This window comes from Athene cunicularia (genome assembly GCF_003259725.1).
Source record: "Athene cunicularia isolate RWA chromosome 5 unlocalized genomic scaffold, athCun1 chr5_part1, whole genome shotgun sequence".
In the NCBI taxonomy this organism is placed as follows: Eukaryota; Metazoa; Chordata; class Aves; order Strigiformes; family Strigidae; genus Athene; species Athene cunicularia.
Genome location: NW_020799101.1, coordinates 27,131,156 through 27,152,946, shown reverse-complemented (window position 1 = coordinate 27,152,946; position 21,791 = coordinate 27,131,156). Strand labels below are relative to the sequence as shown.

At 37.4% G+C, this 21,791-nt stretch overlaps 1 protein-coding gene across 1 annotated transcript in view; it reads right to left on the bottom strand.

Annotated features, from left to right (window-relative positions):
* Positions 1 to 2,147: 2,147 nt before the first annotated feature.
* Positions 2,148 to 21,791, bottom strand: part of SLC25A21 (solute carrier family 25 member 21) — a 140,590-nt gene continuing 120,946 nt past the window's right edge. Inside the window, exons 7-10 of the mRNA XM_026849780.1 lie at positions 20,042 to 20,206; positions 9,546 to 9,727; positions 8,677 to 8,729; positions 2,148 to 6,190 (exon numbers count right to left, since the gene is read on the bottom strand). Of these exons, the coding sequence (XP_026705581.1) occupies positions 6,120 to 6,190; positions 8,677 to 8,729; positions 9,546 to 9,727; positions 20,042 to 20,206 (471 nt within the window). The 3' untranslated portion in view covers positions 2,148 to 6,119. The remainder of the gene's footprint in view (positions 6,191 to 8,676; positions 8,730 to 9,545; positions 9,728 to 20,041; positions 20,207 to 21,791) is intronic.

The following is a 21,791-nucleotide window of genomic DNA, read 5'->3' as shown; positions in this document are numbered from 1 at the left end:
GCCCACGCCTGCCTGCTGCAGCTCAGGGCTGAGCCCACCCTCCTCTTAGCTGGGGTAGGTGAGGCACCAGAAAGGGTCCATCTCTCCTGCCACTGGTATGGCTGTGCTCACTGCATACCCAGCTTAAAGTGTCACAGCACTACTTGCCTGAGCTCAGCCACAGTGGCCAACACCCTGTGCGAAATCTGGGAAAAGTGGATAAATATCACAGCCCACCTGCTCTAACTCATGGGACTCATTGCCAAGAAGATGAAGGTGCTTAGCGAGATTGCTGGGACCAACTTATCACAAATACCTCCAGCAGTAGCTCTGAAACGTAATGATTAGACACAACCATGTGCATAAGGAGGATTTATATAAAGGTCTTGAACAACAGCTTGCGGGAAGGTGGGCGGGCATATGGAGGGGCTTGGTGGTTCCTGCCCTGCTCACAGTATGTGTTCCCTAAATGTCTGCTGCTGCTCCCTGTCTGGGACAGGCTGCTGGGAGAGGTGTGCAGGGCTGATGTGGGGTAGGTAGTCTTAAAAGCAAAGCACAAGGGGGCCATTGTGCCCCTGAAATTCAGAGGCGTGGTTCTGGGTGGCTTTCTGGGTGTCCCAACTGGCTCTGGTTCTTGTACACAGCCCCAGCAGCATCTGAGCACAGCTTCTTTTATGGCAGATCTACTGTATCTTACTCTTAGAAATGTTTTTCCCTTTCCTTTCAGGCAACCAATGGCCTCCCAGCTGTCAGCAGTTTCGTGTCAGCACCAGCCATGCCTCCCTATGCCACACCAGCACAAGTGTCACCTTACATGACGTACAGCGCTGCCCCATCTAGCTACATGGCGAGCCATGGCTGGCAGCATGCTGGAGGCACCCCACTGTCCCCTCACAGCTGCGACATCCCTGCCTCACTGGCATTCAAGGGCATGCAGACGGCCAGGGAGGGCAGCCACTCGGTCACAGCCTCTGCCCTCTGATGCAGGAGTTGGTCCAGGACCACCATGAGCCTGCTGGCTGGTTGTCCCCTGAGCCTGGCTCATGGACTTCTCTCTTCGTGCCAGTGATAACTGGCATTTCTCCTCGTGACTTGTCTAACGTAAGGCTTTTGGGATTGAAAGAGCTGAAGACATCAGAAACTGAGAGAAGTGTGGTGTTGCACTCTTTAAGTAAAGACCTCGCGTCCCTAAAAAAGGGCTTGGGGAGCCTTGTCCCACTCTTTCCTGGTCAAACCACATGTATTTATTCTTAATCATCACAGACTTTCTAAATGTGCAATTGTTATTAAGATTTGTGTAAAAATCAATAAAGAAAAATCACCACAGAAAATTCTGCTATGCCTTGAATCAGCAAAGGCGGCTAAATGGGAGGCATTTGCCAATTGCCTAGAGAACAACCCGTTCATCAATGAGGTTATACAATCCTCCACTATTAAGAGATCACTTTTGGTTGTTTTGTTGGGTTTTGGTAATAAAATATAGAACCAAGGCAATAGGCAACTCTCAGATTCTTTTGGCATGTCGCCATCATCAGGCAGTAATAACACCTTTGCGTTTTTATCCATTTGTAAATATAGGCTTTTGACAGCATTTGTTTTCACCTTCCAGTACATTTATTTCTATTTTTTTTTTTCTTTTGAAGTAAAAAATGCGACTTTCTAGCTATTTTCTGTGTCTTTGTGTGGTGGGGTGATAGCCTCAGGTGATGAGGTTTAGGTAAGGTTTTTTTTTCATCGTGTTTTTGTGCCTACAGTGGAGGCTGCAGCATCTCATGAAATACAATTATCTCTTTAGCAGAAGATTCAAAGACAGAAATCCAGCCAAGTAACTCTCTCCAGCTATACCCAGCCTCCCAGATCCATGAAACATCACATTCGCATTAAGTGTACAAACAGAAATGGGTGAAAATACCTGAAACTGAAAACTGTAGAGGAAAATGTCATTAGTGTGCAACTGGTGTGGAGATGCTTACAAAGCCATGTCAGTCAACAAACCCTCTGAGAAACAGAATTGTACCGTCATTGTCAGATCACTTGTGTCCAGCATTTTTGGCTCCTAGATTATGTTGTATTTTTTTTAAGAGGAAGTTGTCTTTAATTTCTGCTTTAATGAATGTAAAATATGGCTCTTGGTAAAGTTTACATTGTTATTCTAAATATTTTTTTTCCCCTTATAGGTATAGTGGTGGTGGTGCTACACAGATATTATTTAATATTAACAAATTCCTTTTCTACATTTCTGTATCCAGTGGCAAGTACTCTGTGCCAGTTATTTTGCTTTAAACTTTAATCCCAAGAGAGCTAACATTCTGATCTTTGAAAATTTACCTGTTTTCCTTGGGCAATAATAAAGTTCTGACTATTATTCCAGAATGCTTTCCACATGCTGTAGGTATGTTCAGAACATGAACGTGGAAAAAAAATTAAGCCTGGTGTGACATTTCATAGCCTTCATAGATTATTAATATATTGTGTATTTTTATAAATGTTGTGCAATAACTTAAATTACACTAGAGATAGCTAAAGCAGAGAAGAAAACTTCATTCTTCAAATATTGCTCTATCTGCATACCATATTAAACATTCATTCAGTGGGATGGTAAAATACAGTCCCCTCAATACAGTCCTCTCTTTGTGGATTTCCAGCTTTCATCACCAAGACAGCTGTGGGTAAATTTTTGTAATAGTCTAAGTAACCAGTACATATGTTACGTACAGTATATCCACTGAAATATAGATGGACTCAACTGGCTGCTGCCACCTTTGCTTTTTGCATTAAAAAATAGTTAATGGAACTGTATTTCTATAAAAAACACAGGTATTGTATTATGGCCCTAAGGAAAGAAAGATCTGATCTCGGATGTGGTCCCGTATCCTTCAGCCTCAAAGGCATTCGACAGCTGCTCAGCTTTAACGAGACGCTGAAACCCTTGTTAGTCAGTAGAACACTTTCTAAAGAATGTTTCTTTGAAACCACTAAAGGTAACATGCACACAAGTGCAATTCTGCTCTGCCACACTGTTAGTGACATGATGGACGTTATTCTGCCTTTTTGCAGTTGTAGCTGAAATAAGTCGAACTGTAACACCATGAAAGAAAAATTGGTTTAATTCTCAACAAGCTCTTCACTAAAAATAAAATGGAGGTTAAAAAGAAAGATAAGAAAAAGGTCACGAGTCAATAAATGATTAATCTGGCAACAGGATTTCAGCTTTCAACCTAGTTGTTTTTACGGGATTATAGAATTATTGTCTATTTATTGTTACCCATACAGCACAAACAAGGTATTTCAAAGGAAAAAAAAAAAAAACAACAAAATGAAGAGAAGCCTTTCATAGCACAGCTTTTTGAGCTCCAAGAATTCACAAGCCTGTAACAAAGTGTGCCTATGTTAAAAGTTTTCAAAATTTTCTGGAGCAACAAGGTCATTTCTGGAATAAAAGTCATCTTTTCCGATAGTCCCATGAGGCATTAGTGTGTTCGGGGAGATACTCAGAGAGACAGATCCTTAGCTTGTATCAGTCATTTGCATTATCTTGTTTTCAGCTAAATCAGGATAATTTATAAAGCAAGGACAAGACATGATGTTAATTATTCCTCATGTGGGAATACACCACCGTGAACCATTTTTGTTTTGTGTTTGTTTAGGTACAGCTCTTTGTGCATCTACCTGCTGTATATGTCTTACCCCCAAGTGGAAAGTCAGTGGGACTGTGCACAGAAAGTGTTGTTCAGAGGGAGCAAAGGTACCTGACCTTGGCTCTTGGTGAACTGCCTGTGATAGATTTTTTTTGTGTGAATTTACATAGCAATTATTATTTTTTAAAGTGTAAACTTACAATGCAGAATACTCCTTTGCCCAAGGACTTTTTTCCCTGCCTATACTCATGGGTAAACTGAAAACCACATCAGATTATTAGCCACATAACTTTAAGCCACTTCACAATAAACAAAGGAGAAAAAGGGATTTAAAATAATAAAAAAAAACCCAACAACCAAATAAGGGTCAACTGCTGCTGTCAGGTACAGGGGTATAAATCTGGAGTGAACCCACTGAGGTGAATGGATTAATTTGGGAAATCGTATACGTGAGTGCAGAATTTAAGTTTTTAATCTGAAAAGTCTACACTCTGTTCCCAGAGTGTCATATGTCTTCAAAGAAATCAGTGAAGCCAAGTACTCCCTTCTGTGACAGCCCCACAGTGTTTGCATGGTCCCAGTACAGAAGACCTCCAGTGTCAAACTGAATCAGACCCCATGAGTGATGGGGGATTGGGATGGCACATTCATGGGTTTGCTTTCTAAAACAATGCATGTTTTCTGCTTTTTAGTGGTTCTCTTTTTATCAAAGATCAGGCTGAGCTATTAACTGAAAAAAAATCATGTTGGAAAGGATGTAAAACCAAAGGCTATATATGTATATACAGTATGTTTAAAGCCTTTTATTTTTATATTTTGAATGCTCTAAATTAATAAAAGACTAATTATAAAGAATTTTGCTTTTAATTTTCAAAATTATCTTAGTAGTGTCTTCTCTTTGGCTAAGTACTGATAATGAAATGCAACAATGAGGAACATTTGCCTTAAAATTATGAACCATAACAGAGTTATTTTTATTGATTTTAGCTATGAAGTTGCATAGGTATGAGAAGTCGCTGTTGTCAAATTTAGACAAGAGAGGTTTATTAAGCATGTCAGTACAAGCATCCTTGAAAGCGCTGAGAATGCACTTCTACTTTTAATTTTTTTGTTGCTTTTCTAATGCATTAAAAACACTCATGAGATGAAAAATGTGAACTGTCATTTTCAAGCAACAATCTGGAAAGTTATTTCTTTAGGATTGCTAGGAAAAAAGTTTGTACCTCCTTAAGAGGAAAAACATTTAAAGTTGTGTGAATGTAGTACGGGGTGATAGAGAAACTTTTCGCAATTGCAAGATATGCATTCATTTGACAACAAACCAAGTTTAGATAATGGGAACGTTTCTGTAACAGAATAATGTATAAATTTATTTAAAGAGTTCTTGAAAATAAATTGTAGAGTGGCACAACTTCATGAACTGAAACCATGTCTTCAATTAGCACTGCATGAATTGTCATAATTCACAGAGCTTGTTAGAATGGCTAGTAAAGACAGGAGTACACCGCCAAAATATTATTTATATTTACAGTGACTGGGAAAAGCAACAATTTTACCACTAGAGCAACACTTTTTACGTACAGAAATGTGCATTTCTTTGAGGTGTGGGTAGCTAATTATGACTGCATATGTGATTTAAGTCTAGAACATTGTTTCTCCATTCCACAGTGGTAATGAAAGGCTAAAGGGGCAGTTAAGGTGCATTGAGCATTTTTATCAGGGGACATCATGTTAATTTCTTTACTCATTTCTTTTATGATTCCCATGGTTGTTTTGCACTTTTATGTAACTTAATTCAGACTAATTATATGCAGTATCTTCTGTGACTTGAGTGAGATTTATACAATATATATGGCTAAGAACAAGTAGGATATTTAACAGTATGTATGTGTGACTTCAAGGTTGTGGCTAGTTGTGCTGTCCTGTTTCTATCCTAACTCCCAACAACTTAAGATGCTCTTCTATCAATGTTGAAATTGTCCTGGACTGAACTGAAACTGGACCCAAGACTGACACAAGAGTTTGCAGAGTATGGGTTCATGTTCTTAACCTGGAAACAATGAAGTTGTCAGTTTGCACTAGCTTAGTATCTGGCCCCAGAGGATTAATTTTTTTTCTTTGAAATCTCCTGAATGTTGTTATCTTGCCACTTCAACTGAAATTTTTAAAAGGTGTGTTGACTACATTGTGTAATTCAGTGTCCATAATTTTCAGTTTGTTCTTGAAAAACTAATTTGTTCCTATGTCTCCTTTATATTTTCTCTTCATCCACTAAAACAATAACAAATATTAACTGTGCTATTTACTTATGCACTTACAGAAAAGCATATGCTTAAATGTCTTCTTGGATCAGGACCTGAAAACCAAACATGTTTTGAACTGTATTAACATCAGTTCAATCTGAAGGCATTCAACACCGTAAAGGATGAGAATCACTTTTACTTTATTAAAGTGTATTTTAGTATGTATATAATTTTAAAGAGCACATTTTTTTCAGAAGTGCTACTTGTGATCAACTGTGTCCTGAAGCAATGCATAAACGTATTCGTAAACCAAAAGCATCACTGCACCACCTGGAAGAAAAGATATTATTTTACTACATACAAAATTCAGTATTTTCAAGATTTTGTAGAGCATTTGTAGTGTCTAATCTAGACCAGGATATGGCAAAGCCTGATTTGCAAAATGGATAATTCTACTAATTCCCTAATTCATGAAAAATTCTCTGATTCTTAAACCATACCATTTTTACTTAATATTAGACCAAGTTGATGTGAAAAGCTTGTCTATTAAATAAAAATCACCCTCAGTGTGATTTTTTGGGTAATGTTTTTTCAAGATTAATATTTTTCTTTGTTCTTTTACAAATGAAGCTTTTAATCTGAATATGTGTACATTTGTGTGTTTAGATTTGTCTGTGAAAGAGCAATTTGAGTAGTGGAATGACAAAAATTCAAGCTTCAAAAAAGGTTTTCAGCTGCTTGTTTACCATGTCTAAAGCAGAAGATCATGGTACTGAAATGAGTATAATCTATGAATCTACAGGCAAAGTTTTGATATGATGAAATGACATTGTGCTAGAACTGAAGAACCATATAAAATCCCAGTTTGGATGCCATAAAGTATCTTTACTGTTGATGAAGCTAGACTAAAGCCCTTCTGTAAGCTGTCTGTAATTACAGTATGAGCTAAAGAAGGGAACATTTCAGAAGGTATATATATATTTATATATATATATATATATACACCTAAGCATATAAGGAAGCTTCTAGGAGAAGAAGGGGAAAGAGAATCAGATTCCTGGTTGCAGGAGTAAAAGTGTGTTACAGTGTGCTACCTGGGGATGCCAGCACTGGGGCACAAATATTTTCTGGCCTTTGCCTGTTGGCTCTGTTAGTGGGTTAGAGTGGCACCTCTAACAACGAGATCTGCTGCTGAACTGGGCTGACTTTTCTAGGTAGATGGGATAGGATCAGACAACCAGGCACACACAACTACCACAAGAGTTTTCATTTATCCTAATGAACCATCATCAGACTTGAAATCCTCTATGAACAGCAACTCACAGACAGCTAAACAGAGCAAAAGTTTGCAAAAGGCTTTGACCAACAAACAAATCATAGGCACAATGTCTAAGATGTGATTTGAACTCAAATCAAGGCTGGTTCCAGTTCTCATACTGTGTGATCTGTTTGTGTATCTCTTTTCCTGAAAGCATTCATGTGCTGAAAGAAGGAATTACTTTTCTAGTCACAATAAAGATTGCATTATTGTTTCATTGGAAAGCCAAATCTATATATTAGTCAATGGGACTACAAAAGTATTTAAAACAAAGTGCACACTTAACTGACTTGCTGGATCTGGGCCAGAACACATAATAATTTGAAAAATGGAAAATTTTAATTCAAAATCTGCTGTGCTAATGGGTACTGGGGAAATGAAACCCTGACTTCTCTTTGTCCTGCATGTAATTTAGTATCTTTGGAGTACGAGGGAAAAGGCTTTTAGCTTCAGACTTATGTTTAGCTGCCTTGTTTCCCCTCCCCACCTTCTTCCTTTACCCTGCACAAAAACCAGGCATGGTCTAGCACTTAGCCAGACAGATTGGATATGCAAACATTTACAAACAAACCTAATGCCTCCTTTATACTGCAGAACAGACTCTGTACCTACTTGCTTTTAACCATGTGTGTTCTTGCCTATTAAACCACCTTGCACAATTGGAAATAAAATTTCACAGGAATGGGATACTGTTCAAATTGAGGCTTCTGCTCTTTTTGACAGACTGCCTCTGTGGGCTGGCAAACTCTAAGGGCGCAGCACTTTGCTTTCATGATTAATCAAAACCATTCAGCGAAAAACAGCCTAAAAGTAGAAGATCTAGCTCTCAACCACTGTGCTCCCACATTTGGAGTAACAACTAGTGAGAAGGTGTCAATCAACAAACTCAGTTTTAAGCCATCCTTGTCCTTTAAGTCTTCTAGGGCCATGAAAGCCTCTTCCAAGCTCATGCTATTGGTCTTTTAGTGTCTGTTCTTTACAGCCCCCGCAGAGCACAGAAGAAAGTAACTGGAGTTTGATATGCTTGGGCTATGCTTCAACTGGTCGAGAGTATTTATACTGGAAAGACTTTACCCTGCATTTTAAGGTGACATTACATGGGTGCAGAATAGTCCCAGTGAAAAAAAAAAATCACATTAGATGGAATAGGAAGTTTTAAGAAACCCTTCCAAAGATTTTACAGTTCTGGCATTTGCATGCATGCACTTTGGTTTGTTCACAAATAAAGCAATTACACAAACCAGCAGTTACTTGGATCTGCAGTCCTTGATGTGTATATGATTTTTTTTTAGACACATATTTAGTCAAGCTTATCTATGATACTATTAGATAATGCAATTATCAAAAGAAATCATTCCAAGATTAAAGAGATTTTGATGATTTTTGGTACACGGTTTCATTTATTTGACTGATACTTACTACATTTTGTCATGACACTGAAAAATGGGAAGAGAAAGCAAGAACAAAAGCGATATAGAAATGACAGAGGCAAAATTACCTGGTCCAAGCCTCATGATCTTGGGAACCAAGCCTTTGTACAGAGCCAGAAATCTGTAGCAGAAGAAAAACAAACAAAACATTTCAAACAATATTCTTGGTCTAAAAGAAGAATGGAATTTTAGCATGTGTTTGTTAAAATGCTGGCAGAGCATTTAGAAGCAATTATTTGAAATTACACATGTTCAATAGCAGGCTGTATCTGGGTTTTAACATTTTACAGAGGCAGATCAGATGAAGAGAAAAAGTTAATCAATGTTCAGTCACAAAAGCAACGTTGTGAGCCTAGCCAATCAGAAATATGACTTTAATCAGTGAGATGGTTTTACTTTCAAGACAAGTCTGTTAACAACAGCTGCATACATGGACAAAATGACTGCTATAATTGAATATCAAAGCTACAACTCAGTCCCCACTTGAGAAATATTTTAAAAAGATGGAAAACGTTATTGCCACAAGGATCTGTCCCGAATTTAATTATTTCAGCAGTCATTTTAAAGGTACAGAGGTCTGTAAAATGACAATTAGATTAAATTGGGAAATACTGTGTTTTCTGTTGCTATTTTCCTTCTACAAAATGAAGAGTTGAAAAAATTGCACGAGATACATGAAGCATCTATTTGTGGAACATAAATTTTTACAACTCAACAATCATCTTGTAAGTCTTTTGTAAAAGCTCACGTGGAGTAGGAGGATATCTCCTTGTAATTCTAAAATACATTTTCAAAATGTTATGTTGTGCTCTTTTGATATGTGAGTTCAGGGTGGCTTAATGGTCCTCGTCAAATCTAAAATATAACAGTGTGGTTTTATGGACCCATATGAACTAAAAAAGAGGTCTGGACATTTATTAAAATAAGAATGTTTTACCCTTCCTCTTTATAGACTGTTGCCATAGTTTTAAAACAGGTTCTGTACTTGATCTCTCCAGGAACTGGCTGTGGTCCTTGAATCCTACTTTTTGCAACATCAAAAGGAATGTTAATAATTGAGGCTATTGTTCCTGAGACTAGCCCAATTCCAAATTTCCTCAAAAACTCCAAATTTGGATCCTACAAAAAAAGAAAGGAAGAAAGAAAGAAAGAATAAAAAGGGAAACGGAAGGACCTATGCAGGTTAAGTACTAGAAAGTAATATGTATTTAATCAGAAAACACACAACACAACACACCCGTGTTATTTTAGCGGAACACATTAGGATTTCCTATGCTGGAACTTGTTTTCTTGACAATCCTATTGGCTATGTTTTTACACATGGTCTAAATTGCTGAAGTACACATTTCCTCACACAGGATTTATAAACACAGTTCATAAAGAAAGACTGGTATGGCATATGGGGATGATTTGTATAATTGGGCTTCACAATGTACTTAGTATTACTGTATCAAAACAGGAGAAATCCAAGCACACTATTAGCTAATTGGCCAGAATATTTTACAAATGACAGCAACTTCCACCATGAAGCCTACTAAAATGCTCATTTGTGTGTTGGACCCCCAAATGCTAAATTAAATAAAGGCTAATCTCAGTCTGCTGCCATTCCCCTCCAGGTTTTTTACATTTATTTTCACATGTAGCTGATCCACTGTACTGAGAAGTGCTAGCTTCCTGTTATTAACAATCCAACTCGGCACAACTGCAAAAGAGCCTCCACGTTCTGCGCATTATAAATGGTGGTAACTCACTGAGCTAATTGGCTGAAGAATTTACAACAGATTGTTTCTGAACCCTACTATATATTCATGGTAAAAGTTAGAAGCAGGTTAGAAGTGCATCTAAAAACTTCTTTGCTCACTCACAGTTCACAGTTCAACTGGGTTTTATTTAATCTTTTAGAAAGACCTCCTTCCATAGCATTTTCTATGACATCAAAGAACCCAGAGTTTATCTGAGAGCCAAAGTCTCTTGAAGCAAGTTTAATCCTATTTCTTCAAGTAGTGGAAGTCACAGGGAAGTGTGTTTCAGGGCATTTCCTACGCACTTATTTTTCTTGCTGTTGGCTGTCAACAGCAACGCCACTTTTTTGCTATATCAGACTCTATATATGCACTTCAATTTTTTTTCATGAAGGTACTTTAATTATAGAAAATCATCAGTAAAATAACAAATTATCTTGCCATGTTATAACATCAGCACAACGTTAAAATGTAAGAGTTCTTTGTTTCCAAAACCTGTACATTTGTGACTAAAAAAGGAAACAATGAATAAGTTTTTCTTTCTAGATTAACAAAAAAGAAACATAAATTAAAACTTCCATAATATGCATTGGAAAAAGTCCATACAGGTGTTTAGAGAGAAATGTCAAAATCAACAGGGCTTTTTAGTACTTGCAGAAAAACTCAACACCTTGATTTCACAAAACATGAAACATACTGGTAATACCTTTTAAAAATTAGAATGGCTTGTGGTACATAAAGAATTGCAAGACTATGTGAGCAAAAAGCTTAGCAACAACTTTCTGTTTATTCTGTACATACTGACAGTGGTTTAAATGCTAATAAAATAAAGCAAATATTTCTGGTATCTAGAGAAGAAAAAAGGACCCCTTTTGAAGTTTGAGGGGCAGCAGTATGGCAGCCCCATTCCAGCTTAGTGCCTACCTACCTCCAGGCAGCAGGCATGTCCCTATACCCACACCTGACAGCTAAGTACTATTCCAGATTGTACTAACCTCCTCAAACTAGGCTGCAGCAAGGAGGCTACCACTGCTCTGTCATTTGTCATACAATTTGACACAAGGACACTTTCTTCCACAGTGCCAAGGACAGTGGGAATACGTCAGGCAAAATATTTACTTGTTAAACACTGAATTTCAAGCCTTGCAGCTCCTGAGAAATCATTTATATTGGAATGATTGAACATGTTCATATTCTGTTGAGTTCCCAGTGCCAGTGTTGTCTGCTTTATGATTGAGAGTGCCACAGAGTATAGGATACAGTGGCTGTCCGATCAAGTGAGCATCTGTTAAGACCTGACACGGCACTAACACAACTAAAGGGGTATTAAAGCAAACTGCTTTATTTATATTCCATTATCTGTGACACAAACAAAGTTGAAAGGCAGCATTTTTGCCCCTTGAAAAAACTAGATTCTAACCAAATGTGCTTTTTTATATAATTTGATTTAATTATAATATTTATCATGGGAAAGATTTTTCTATGGCATTCATCACTGTAATATCCGGGTCATTTCATTCAAATAGCATTCAAAATAAACTTATCTGTTAAAAATAATTAAAAAGTTATTTTTCTAAAAGCATAGCTTAGTGGCATTTTACTGTGCTAATGCTTCTAGTTGAAAAAAGAGATTTCCAAACATGGGACATATTCCTTACATGGAATACTCCAAACATACTCCTTACATGGACAAAGGAATATAAAGGAATATAATAAAACAAAGGAATATCCTATCTATCAGGTAGGATAAGTTGATGCTATCAGGAACCAGTGTCTTTCTTTTCACACTGAAATCTGTTCTTTTCCTACCTCATGGACAATGCCAAAATATTCCTAACAGTCTAGGATCCTGTGAAAGGAAACATAATGATAAGGTGTCTGTCTAGTGCTAATGCTGCAACTGGCTAGCATGGGTAGTTATCATCACTTTATTGTCACCAACTTCTGCAGCATGCAGTTCATCGACCAAACATCATATCATTCTTATATTGTACATTAGAAAAAAAGATTCTGACAAGCTCCTCTTGCTTTCATAAGTAGCAGAACTGGAGATAAATCATAGTCATTCTTTTTTTTTAAGCAGAAGTGATTTTTATGTAGTATGAGCAGAACATATAGAACAGAAACTTGATTTAGATGGTGTCACACCACAGCACACTATACCACAAGGAAGTGAAATACCAGTTTGCTTATTCACAATGGAATAACTTTGCTGTGGTTGGATATAATGTCACCCGTGATCATCTCACCTTTTTACCATGCTCTTCACAATCACATTTTCTGAACATCAGTCCCTGCCCTGTGAGCACCAGAAGCCATTAAAAATAAAAAGAGAAGTAGGCATTACTAATAAATGCTGTATCTATGCATGTCCTGCTGGATTTCCCTGCTTTCTTTGGGTGAAAAAATTTGGAGATGTCTCTGCTTTTTATACTCCATTACTCCTATCATAACATTTAAAAATAAGTGGAGACTCCATAAATTCCCCCTGAATCATATGCTGCTTAATTCCTTCTTTTATATTCCATGATTTCCAGCAACACAAAATTCTAGCCCTAAATCTAGCACATACACACTCATGTACAAGAGTGTCACCCACTGGAGACAGTTTTAATTTATCAGTTTCATTTCCAATGTCCAGGGCTTTCCCTTCCTTACCACCTCATTCACTTCTTTATTTGCTGGGCATTTGTCAAAACCTCTGTTTAAACCTTTGATCTCAATCAAAATCCTCCAGACTATCTTCATCTGTACTGAAGGAAGGTCACTTAATTCAGCAAGCAGCACAGTTATTAATCCAACAATGAAATTACCTTCTGGTAAAGGTATGTATGCTTGGAACTCAATTTATTTTTTTCAGAATAACTGAAAAATCATTTTAGGATAGATAATGACTCACCACAGTAGATATATTTGTACCGATTTAGACACCCATCTTAGATGCAATCCAAGGGTTCAAAGGTAGGACACCACATCGTATATGCAGTGGAGAGAAGTAAGTACCTTCGAAGGAACAGCTCAAAGACCCTAAGGTAGGTTGCTTGAAGTAGAGCAGAAATAGATAATGTGGATAGTCCACTGACATGCATAATAGTGTTTAGGAACACAGAGGCTCTCAGGAATACTACTTATTTTTTCCTTCTGATGCCCTGTTCAGTCTGAATAAAAGCGGCAGAATGTGTTGCAAAGATAATTTAATCCCATTTTTAAGCAAAAAAAAACCCACAATAAAATCAAAAGATCAATAAATATTAACTTGAAGCTATTTTTAGAAGTTTGGTTGCTTCAATATTTGGATATCTTGAGAATTTTTTTTTTTCCCCACTTGGTGGAGGTACGTTATCTTATGAGAAACAATACTTTTATAAATAAATTTTGGTACTTCTGAGCACCTCATAGATAAGTTCACTATAAAGGACTAATGCTTACTGGATAAGGAGAATGCCAATTCCTGACAATTTGCTTCAAGAATAAATAATAATAGTAGAATAATATTTCACATTGGTAATTGCAAAACAGTCTACTGAAGTTAGCCCAAAACTAATACCTAGAGTGGAATATTTGCATTAAGTTTCTTAAACTCTTTTGAAAATGTTACCCATAGTATTAGTTTTATAGATGAGTTACACTTGGTACAAAAGTGCCAGAAGTGATTTGAAATGACCATTAAATTTCAATACATTTGCTCAAGGTCACCTAACAGGTCAGCAGAGAACCAGGAATGAAGCTGAGAGGCTTTGCACTGTATGCTCCACATTCCACCTCCCTGTGTGTGACAAGGGAGACTTCAAAAGACAAGGCTTTGGTTTGTCCAGCTCTGGTTCTGCCTGGTATACCTAGGAATTACAGGACTGAAGAGGCAGATAGACAAGGAATAAGGAGTAAAGTTGCTTCTTGGCCCTTTTGACCAAGGTAAAACGTAATAGCACAGGAACTCCTATGTTAAGCTAAGAGGTGCCACATGCCCTGACCTAGGCTACATCGATTATAATCAAGTGTTTGGCAGCAAAACAGGCTGCAAGGAACTGCTTTAGCCAGCCTGATAATTGGTTCTAACCACTAAAAGGAGCTTTCTTTGGCAACAGGCAGTGTAAGAAAGGAAGACATGGGTCTGAGGAATGTGAGCTTCCAAGACAGAGGAGAAAAGGTATATTCAGAGAGAGGCAAGGTGGGAGATAGTTCTCAGGAAAGCAACAAGGAACAGATGAAAAACTCAAACGAGTTGCGTTAAACACAGTCACTGAGCCAGAACCCGGAGGAGACAGGGGCTGGGTCTTCCTGCAAAGTCCTAGAGGAAAGCTGGGAAGAAAGGCTGTCACATTCTACTCTTAGAGAAGGAGAGGCTGGTACAGATGTGATCACATGATTTGGAGGCATTTAAACTCCCAACAGAAATCAGCAGTGAGGAGGAGGAAATTATGTAGACTCACTGCAAGGCTCCAGAAAATGAAAAGATGAAAGTGAGTCTCATCACTGTTGTGATAACATCATGCTTTGATTCTTCTAAATATTATTCACAATTTTTGTGGTGACTTAATCAAGATTTGACCACAGCTTAATGAACAGCTTCATAGTTTCATTGACCCTGAACTTCTGTCCATCTCATGCATTTATATAGTAAACTTATTGTACACTATAGCTTGCTGTCTGATCAGTACAATGATGGTTTGATCTTTATCGAAAGGCATAGGAAATGCTAAAATTATAACTACAGTAAACATGTTGATGACCAGGAAAGGCACTCCAAAATGCATAGTCACAGCTGTACTTTGAATTAAATGTGCTTTTTCACACTGGTATCACCTCAGATGCCTCCTTGAGCGCAATCTCATTGCAGCAGACATTTAAGTTTTTAAAACCCACCTGTCAGATGTCTGACAGTATAACAAGATGAAGGACAGTCAGTAGGATAGATGTCCTGGCAGGTCTCCAGAGTTACATGACTGTCTGCTGTACAGGTACACATTTTCAAAGTCATTGATTTGTTTTTCTCACAATACAATCTCCTGATAAAATGATTATTCTTACTCCAGATTTATAGGTAGCATTATTATCTATTATTATATATAACCTTTTGGACCCACAGGGCAAAGTTAGGACTTCACTTAGTCCTAAAGCAAACATCTGCACCAAAGAACTTTCAATATAAATAAAAATCAAGAGACAACAGAATTTGGTGGGCACCGGATACAAAATAGATAGAATTCTGGAGATTCAGTCAGTACAATCACTAAGAGAAGCATCAAATACAACTGTACCTTTTCCTCTTATTGATCATAATTTTTGTAGATTGTTGTTAGACTGTTGAAAGCAGAACATCAAAGCGACAAAAGAAACTCCTGCCCAATTTCTTTAGGTCCTCACAAATTCATTGTCTGTCTTCTCTCTTAGACCCATAGCTGCCTATATCAATGACTGCCAGGTTTATGCAAGAGAGGGTACCTAGTGTTCCTGTCATTCACTATTCAGTGCATGTTCTTGCAGCTCCTGGGTAATGGACACCTGGAAAACCATTAATCACAGTGGTAAAAACAGAATTGATCTTCCAAATTCACGTGAGGCTTCTGCTGTAACTCCAAGCAGCTCCCCCACACAAAGTCAGTCTATGCAGATGAGACTGTTCATAAAGTGTCGGGGTTGCAAGCAGGTCAACTTTTACTGGCATCATTTAGACATTAGCTATGCAGAAAAGGGTACCCAGAAATGGATGTCTTATTGCTTACCCCTGCATCTAGTACCTTTGGCTGCACTATCCATCTTCACTCTTAGTTATACAGTAATTTATGAAGAAAAAAAAGTATCCCCATGAATACCAGAACTGAGTAAGTTTGATGTCTTATCAGCCCTTGTAACAGATTGACACTGATCTCTGGAAAGGTGCAAGCCCAGACTAAGGCCTTCATGGGCTTTTTCCTGTGGAATTCAGTGTTTAATAAGGCCTAAGTTCCCAGTGAAAATTACACTGAGTTGGGGCACTCATAAGATGCAGCTGTAGGTTCTCTCCTTTTAAATGATTACTTGTATATCTTGCAAGAACTTAATCATTTTAAGCCCGTGTCTCTGTCACCTACGGTTGAACCTGGTTATCAGTTTCAGCATTATCTCCATTTCCACAGGAAAACAGAAGAAACGTGTGTTTCTTCACGTTTTATTTTGACCAAAGGTTCCTCTCCTTCATGCTTCTTTTAAATAAAGGGATACCACAGTACAGGGGCAGGTAGGTAGCAACAGACTCTCCCCCTTTGATACAACATCTTTTGGGGATGATGGCCTGAGCTGAAGTCTTTAAACAACACAGGCTGTCATTTCAACAGCCACAGGACACCTGAGGGGAGAGTACTGATCAATAGGTGGCTTATATAACATTGTACTGGATAATCACTTTCCTATTTTTTCAACTCTGTTGCACCACATGCCCTTTTCGCTGTCCCTACATATTTTATGTCGGCATAGATCTGAAAACAACTAAAATAAAACTGTTGTCTGCTATCTTATTTATTCACCAAGGTGAACAGCCCATTTTTGTTTCTCATCTCTTTTTTTTCCTATAGAAATTTAGAGCCCTTTCTCTGACAAAACATGACACCGCTCAGCTTCCACTACCTGATGCTGCAGCCCTTTTAACAGAAGGCACATCTGTGGCAACGGGGGCAGGCAGTGCCTGGCTCGAAATGAGTTTTGCAGCTGGCCACATTTCAAAGGGGGCTTTTACCAGACAGTGAGGAAATTTCATATTGTTAAGAAATATGACAGCCACTTGGAGGTGGTAGTGAGCAAAGGTTTTAATGAAACTAACATTTACTATCAAACCTAACTGATTCGTTAGGTTTTTTAAAAAAATGAAAAGCGAGAGCTGCTGGATGCCTATGAAACATGCTATAAAAGCAGGTGCCATAAAACTGAGACGATATAAATTTGCAGACTAATTTGATTGCTAGTGCAGATGCATAGCTGTTAATGCTCCATGGTTGATACATTAGTGGCAACTGAAACAAGTCTGGCTTATTCCATTTTCAGTAAACAGAGCATGAGGTTGGCTGTAAACGGTCTGTTTAGCAGAACAGACTGAACATACGAAAAATTATTCATTACAAACATTTACAACCCACACATGTCATTTATATCATTTGACCACTCAACATAAAAGGTTTATTGTTTTTGGCAAAATAAGCTGCAAACATCCCTAATTGGGATGCAAATTTAATGCACAGTTTAACACTGTTGACAGCTAAAAGGCTCGTACGGGCATTTCCATACATTTTTCCACTTACGTTACAGATGGTGAACAGCAGATATATAGTCAAGAGCCAAAATTATTTCAGAAGTGTAGTATTCTTATTTCACAAATTTTATATGTTTGTCAATATTGCAAGACTGACTTTAAGATTTTCCTTTCTGGCAAAATATACAAAGTGAACAAATTAGGTTTTGTAATTAAATCAAGTCTGTGAGAAATCTTGAAAAGTTACAACTGTATAATATTTTTCAGACTAACTGCAAAACAGCTTCTACCAAATTCCTCGCACACATTTGATAACTCTTAGCCTCTAGTGCCTGTCTATTGACAGAAGAGGTTTAAGTTACAGATCCCAAAGTACTGCTGATTACTTCCATTTTCCAGTCAGTAAAGGTCAATGCATGTAAACACCTGAGCCATAACATTGGCTAGCACAAGCCAGATGAGGCCTGATATAAGTTCTGTTAAACTCAGGGTAAGATTTGCGTTGATTTTAATGGGAGTTTGATTAGAATTATTGGCTATATCTGTATGTACAGAACTGTCTATGGCACTGATGCCAGCTGGCCTGGAGAGTCCTATTAACTTTATTAGCACTATTAAATGCTATTACCATTTAAAACAGACTGGCTGCATGAAACCTGCCTACAAGGAATGGTTCCTTGTCTCTGCTAGCTCCTGAGCTGTACCCAGAACAGTGTTGGCTGGTCTGGGCCAAAGCTGTGCCAGGGAACATTTAACAGCACAGATGACTGAGTTTCAGGGATGCCGCTCAATTTACTAGCACAGATGTAGCCACTGTGCAAGCCACTGTGCAAGCCACTTTGCAATGATCAAGCACAAAACAAACCTCTCCACATTGCAGTTAATGCAATTTGATCCTACATTGATTAAATTGTCTTTTGATTTTGATAGCATGTACAGGACAGCTGGGCCACTGGCTGGAACCATTGAAGTAATTTCTCTGTTATTTTCTAGATGTATTTAAAACTACGTCGTAGATGTTAACAATTCTCTGTATCATACAAAATGTCTATAAAGTTCTAATTTCTCTTAGATCATAAAGCTCTGAATCTTTCTAATCGTGTAATAATTGTGTCTCATTTTTTAAATCTGAAAGGCTAGGAAAACATGCTTACGTCAAATACTAACACTATTCTTCAATTGCTATGCAAGAACACTTCAGGATTTCCACTGAAGTTACACACAAGTCTCTTCGTCCTTAACTGCATAAGCTTCTGAACGTTCTGTGTAGTGATTATAATTTTTTTCAACTTTGGATCAACGTAAATGTGTTTACTTCTTAGTATCAAGCTATGCTTGTGCCTTGAGTTTTTAGAATGTGTGATTAAAGTACACTGTGAAGTATGCTTAAATACACTAAAAGAAACTTGTAGAAACTTGTGGGTTAGGTGCTCTTGAACAATTCAATTTACTGTAATGATCTGCAAATAAGAAGTGGAGTTTTTCTCCATTTACACAATGTTGCCAACAAAAATACCAGGCTACTCAGAAGTGCAGAAAAAAAAGAGGTGTTACTTCATCTGGGAACAGAAACTGATCTCTTTTGATGTAAATTGCAGCTTCTTATACGAATATCGCTACATATTACACCTGTGACTGTTTAACTGTCATCATCTAAAAATCACATTAGTGAAAACACAGTTCCGTAAGTAAAGTACTGGAGTCATTAATAAACCATTAGCTGTTACTCATACAGTCATTTAGAAAGTTGCCAGTATTGCCACGTTTTCATTAGTAAAGTTTCCCTTTGTTGTAAAGGGAAATGTTTCCTTTGTTATATAAAGGAATATAAGACTATCAAATAAAATTGCTTCAAGTGAAATTACAGCTATAAAGATTCTTTTTTTTTTTTTTTTTCATTTACAAACCACATAAAGCCCCTGTGCATGACCCTGTAAGTCCTGTTTTGTGCTGGCTCCCTCCCATATGGATAAATCTGCCCTGTTGTCCTTCAACACAAAGTTGAACTCTCCCTTGAGTAAATAGGCCTGGTACATAGCCAGAATACCCTACATACTGCACTTCTCCCATCTTCTCAAGTTTAGTCTCTGTCAATACTGAAAGAAGTTCTAGAAATTGATTTTTCTCTTCTAAGCCAGTTTACTACAAAAAAGTGCATTCAAACCTAACATAAGCATAACTTACCTGGATCCTGGTTTCTGCCTTTATAACATTGCTACCATGGTATAAAGGGAAATTCAGAAAAATGAGAATTCAAACATGACAACTTTATTTATACTCAGCTTTGCATAAAAAGTGAGAAGTACAAGTTCTTGCTCTGCTTCCATTAAAATGCTATAGATTTCTGCAAAACAGAGAGCTAGGTTAGTCACCGTTTAACTAAATACCACAGCTTTGCACAGAAAAATACAGCATTAATTCAATTGCCAAATTTATCTGTTTGTCTATTGCACTGTATGAAGGACTTACCTTATTGACTGGAAGAATGTTTTTCACATTGAAGTAGAATCCAAAGTAAACCATGTTGAAAACTCCGTGACGGCCTAGTGTTGCAGTAAGACCTTTGTTGAGCCCTTGGAAGCCCAGACCATCGGTTTTAATGATCTGCCGAGCTTGAACAAAGCTAGATGGTTGCTACATAAGTTAAGCAAAAGAAGGAAAAGATCATGTTTACAAAAAGAAAATAATAACCATAGCATCATTTCAATCCTGTTGACAAACACAGTGTTGCCAATTTTTGTCATTTTATCTTAAGTCTCACCATATTTGTTATTTTTGTTTCCTGTGGTCATGCAAAAATCACAACTTTCATTAAAAAAAATTCCTCATTTTTCTGATTGCAGGAAAAAGACGAAAGCATGACTCGAGTACTGTAAAAGACTAAGGTTCATGGAATATGCATGGTGCGGGAGTGATAAAAAGGACAGAATTGGAACAGGAAATTTCTGAGCCATTATGGCTATAGAAGCAAGTCCTTGGGAGCCACAAATTAGAGTAGGAAGGCAGGCTACAAATATTTGTGTTGAAGATCAGTTTTGGAGTTTCCAGATTCAGTGTTAGGAATAGGGTTGAAAGGGTGACAATAGGCATACATATTGTCTGGGAACCCTTCCGGATCTTCTGAGGCTCTTCATGCTATTAAGAACTCAAATTTAAGCCAGTTTAAGACACTGGATTTTGAAGGAGTTATTGCATATAAAGCAATTTTTAAAACCAGATCACATGTTAAACTTTCTTCTAGTGTTGAAAATCTTGAAAAGAGGGTGAGGTCTTGTGTTTATTTTTTTTTTTTAAGCGTCCAACTGGAAATCCTGTTTTGCCCTCCTAATGAATTATGTGACTTAAAAAGTGTAGTTAAATTTTGAAAATCAGAACACCCATTTAAAATTACAAGGTACAGATTTAGGAAATGGACTTTAGAAATCCTGTTTTGAAAATAATGCCCAAAAGGCATAGAAATCATTTGAGTCAGGCAACTTCCATTTAACAAAAGGCAAAAATCAAGAAACTTCCTCAGAATTCACTTATATAATGATCCCTTCCTCAGACAGGATCTGCTTGACTACATCCATATTTGATCTCTTTTCTCATATACTGTGATACTCAGAATCAGGTGTTCTCATTTTGAACATTTAAGATTTATTTTTAGCAGATTTATAGAAAAGTTCCTTTCAAAAAGTTGTTGACTTGCGTCTGGCTTTCTCCAAAGCATAAAGCTAGCTCTGGGTAACCAAATATTTAATTAGAAAGGCAAAACATGACTTCCACTAGGAGGTTCAAACATGAAAATACAGAATAATTTTGACTACAACGCTGTGAACACTGCTAATTTCTATCCACTTATTTGTTTAATAGTTTTCCATTTCAAAATATCACTGTGGTAGATCAACAGCATCAGCCAAATGATGCCTATTACATCTGACACAGCTTATGACTGCTTATTTAGGTGACTGACAAGTTTAGTCTTTAACACTAAGTTTCATGCTGTTTTTTCATATTTGGTAACTAATATTATCCTGTTAATGTTCTGCATACATTTTACTATAGTTTACTTTTCTAACTACCCCCAGGGATTCAAATCAGAATCTATTCTAAAATGTAGACACCCAACATGGAATATGATCAAGATACTAGCAATAACATCCTTCCTCATGCACAAAAAAGGAGGATTAGATCTTTGAAAAATAATCAGTGATCCTGAATAACGTGATGTAAGTTG